Here is a 3,294-nt window from a genome sequence, read left to right as displayed (position 1 = left end):
CAGTTGGAAAAGACAAAATAAGAAAAGATTAGCTTGCATTATTTAGACTTCTATCAAAACTAGGTTTGCCACTTTCACACACTATTCTAAAGAATAAAAACGTTAAAGTGATTGGTAGGTTAAAAAAAAGGTTTGTGTAGCCTGGTAAACTCTCCATAGTCAAAGGCTGTTTTCTGCAGTCTGCACAACTGTACACCTTTATACAATGCAGCATTTAAAGAATACTCAATTGAGGTCCACCCTTCAGATTATTTTCTCAGGGAAAAGATGTGTAGAGTAAGTGAGAGGGTAGGACGTAAGTCTTTCCAAACTGATTGTATAGAGGAAAAAACCCTCAAAACAACAATGCAGAAAAGGGATAGAGCACAGCTGAGCTCTGCACCTAGCAGGTGACTAAAAGGAACACAGTAGTCAAGGTCAGACTCTGCAGCCTGGTTCCATATTATACTAGCCTCTGGGTAAAGAACTCATCACACTCAACATCCACTGAAGAAATGCCTACCACATGCCAAGCACTGTCCAAGAAGGCCTGTTGTTCTCAAGGACTTACACTCTTCCACCTGGTGTGTCCTCAGATGCTGGACTCCAGACTGCTCCGTTTCTGTTCACGAAGCACCATGCACAATTAGTGAAAAAGCTCTAACTGCCAAAATTCTTTCTCTTCCAGAGGACAGACCTCAAATGAAGAACAAATAGCTACGTTCCCATCTCACCCCATGTCTCTTATCCTCTTTCAGCAATTTAAGCCTTTCTTTGCAAAAGGACAGATGACCAAAATCAACATTTTTGTGAGATGAACTCTCAGATGAAAGTACACTGATTTAAAACATGCTCTCTATCTTCAAGGAACTTGAATCTGGGAGTGGTTGCTGATACAGAGACAATTTTGGTACATACTGCCTTTATTAATGTACTGAGTAAAAAGAAAAGTGCCAATACTAGTGATAAAATGAACAGCTGTTAAATCCAACAAAAATGAGACAAGGATAAAAAAAATCACTGGGTATTCCAAAAGCAGTTCATCTTAATATCAATTGAGAGCTCCCTGGACGTAAACCTGTACCTATTAGTTCAATTTAGGAAACTGGGTTTGGAATTCTGGAAAAATACTGTTCAATAAGACAGCTTGTAAAAGCAAGATATAATTAGAAATTTCAACTGTTAAAGTGCTCTGGGAACAAATAAGCATCATAAAAGGTTAGGAAACTCTGCACAATTGGCACATTTCTAGGAACACAAGCTTGAAAGTTGGGAAAATATATATATATGCCCAATATGCAAAGTGTCCCCTCAGGAGTTTGACTGGGAGTTTGATGGCTTGCTATGCTGTGCACTGACCACCAGGGGCAGAAAGAAGGGAGGCCCCGGCTGGCAGCCAGCAGCCGCTAGGGACCCTATCAGTGCACATATTTCATAATTATGCTAGATTGGCTCTTGCACAGGCCAAGAACAGTGTAGGCTTAAATTTATATAAAAGAATGGAAGCTGTTTTCAAGGGGGGGGGGGTGTTCAGGGGGGACTGGACTGGGGACCTATAGTACTGAGTCCTGATCTAATTTGTCCTAACAGCTTTTTCTCAAAGACTGAATGATGCTTTCTATGGCCCTTCCGCATGGAACACTATACATTCATAACGACTAAAGATGGCTGAGAACACTAGGGTAATTGCCTCTATTTACAATATTTGGCCTCTTGAGGTTAATCTACTACTCCTGTTCTATAAAAGTAAAGACTTTCAAAAAGTCAGTTTTATTAATTATCATAAAATACACACAAGAAATGTATCATTTTAAGCATGTTAAAGCAGTTATGGCCATGAGTAATCCCTAGATACAAAGCACCCTTGGGGTGGTAAGTAACTATTCTAAATGACCATTTTTAATGAGAGTTGAGCATTCTACAGAATGTACAGGCTTGTCATACAACACGGTGTCACTTCCTACCGGGTAGGGAGGAGAGGCATCAACAGGGAAGCCTTTTCAAAAAAGCTGTTCTTGCTTGTTACAAGGGTACCTTTCCCCAAAACACAGAGGGACAGATAATGTCGAGAACCAATGCTTTGAGAGTTCAATGTAAAAATAAACCAGAGCAAGATGCTCTCAGGAGGGAGATAATGCCACAGATTACTGATTGCCTTGGGAAATCTACACTGAAGACAGGAAAGAGGGTTCTATTACTTTTAAGAGACTGATTTCCCACGGGCGCTCACTGTCAGCAACTGGTACCATAGTAACCCAACTTTAGAGACTGGCACCATGGGATCTCATGGTTGATTAAGTTACTTGCCTCATCCCCACTAATCATAACTCTTTCATTTCTGTCAATAAAATAAGCATGACTTTTCCGTTTCATGAGCGGAATCAGAAACTGTTTCCCAAAAGATACAAATGTACTGAGAATATAACACCAAGAAGAGCAAAGTAAAGCAACTTCATCTGCTGGTATTATAAATATTAAGATGTTCAGGTCTGAAAGTAACATTTTGCATTACCCTGCATCTATTCTTGCAAAAACTTTATTTCAACCTAACCTCATCAATTCAGAGGGAAACGTTTTTAAATGTCCCTGAATTTTTACATACAAGTCTTAATGTTACCTTTTCTCTTTAAAATCCTCACCCAGAGGAGATTTTGGTTGCCTCCCGCATGTGCCCCTCCCAGGCGGGGGAAACTGCAACCGAGGCACTTGCCCTTGACCGGGAATCGAACCCGCGACCCTTCAGTCCGCGGGCCAACGCTAACCTCTGAGAACCTGGCCAGGGCTTAATCAGTTACTTTTGAAATGCACCGAAAACTTCCCTTTACGACTCCTCGGATCCGATAACCCCATTTACTGCGCAGACGGGGAAAACGTTATCTAATCTTCAAAAACTTTAAAGTACCACTCTGTTGTCAAATGATCACAGGAAGATAATTTTGCCTAATTTAACACCTTTACAGTAATTTACACGGAAAACCCGAACAACCATCCCTGATTTTACTAAGCCCGGGCAAGCTAGAAGGCTCCGAAGCATATGGACAACACACTACACAAAATCCCCTAAAACCAATTTGTGAAAAGTATCTCCACTTATCTTACCCAACGGCCTGGTGACTTTACAATTCAATCAGGTTATTCCACTCCCGAAATCACCTGAAATACAGCCTCCATCTAACAGAGAGGTCTGCAGATAACGCGTGTACACGCTGGTTCCAGCGGGGCCCGGCGAGGGGGCGCCGACCAACGCGGACCCCGCTCGGCGCCGGCGACGCTCGGCATGGAGGCAGGGGAACCCGGCCCATCGACCCTCCGAGT

General features: G+C 42.2%; 1 protein-coding gene across 3 annotated transcripts in view; it reads right to left on the bottom strand.

The window, feature by feature from the left end:
* The window catches only part of ANKRD10 (ankyrin repeat domain 10), a 35,603-nt gene extending 32,315 nt beyond the window's left edge, over nt 1-3,288 (bottom strand). The window contains exon 1 of one of the 3 annotated variants that reach the window (XM_015568433.1): nt 3,133-3,288. In XM_015568433.1, the coding sequence (XP_015423919.1) occupies nt 3,133-3,150 (18 nt within the window). In that variant the 5' untranslated portion in view covers nt 3,151-3,288. Of the gene's footprint in view, nt 1-550; nt 717-3,132 lie in introns of those variants that run through there. The other 2 variants (XM_006770691.2, XM_006770692.2) reach the window with 2 other exon arrangements.
* Nucleotides 3,289-3,294: the final 6 nt, after the last annotated feature.

The sequence above is a fragment of the Myotis davidii genome, unplaced genomic scaffold (assembly GCF_000327345.1).
Source record: "Myotis davidii unplaced genomic scaffold, ASM32734v1 scaffold242, whole genome shotgun sequence".
Lineage (NCBI taxonomy): Eukaryota > Metazoa > Chordata > Mammalia > Chiroptera > Vespertilionidae > Myotis > Myotis davidii.
Note: the sequence above shows the minus strand (reverse complement) of the source record. Positions and strands in the feature narration are given on the sequence as shown.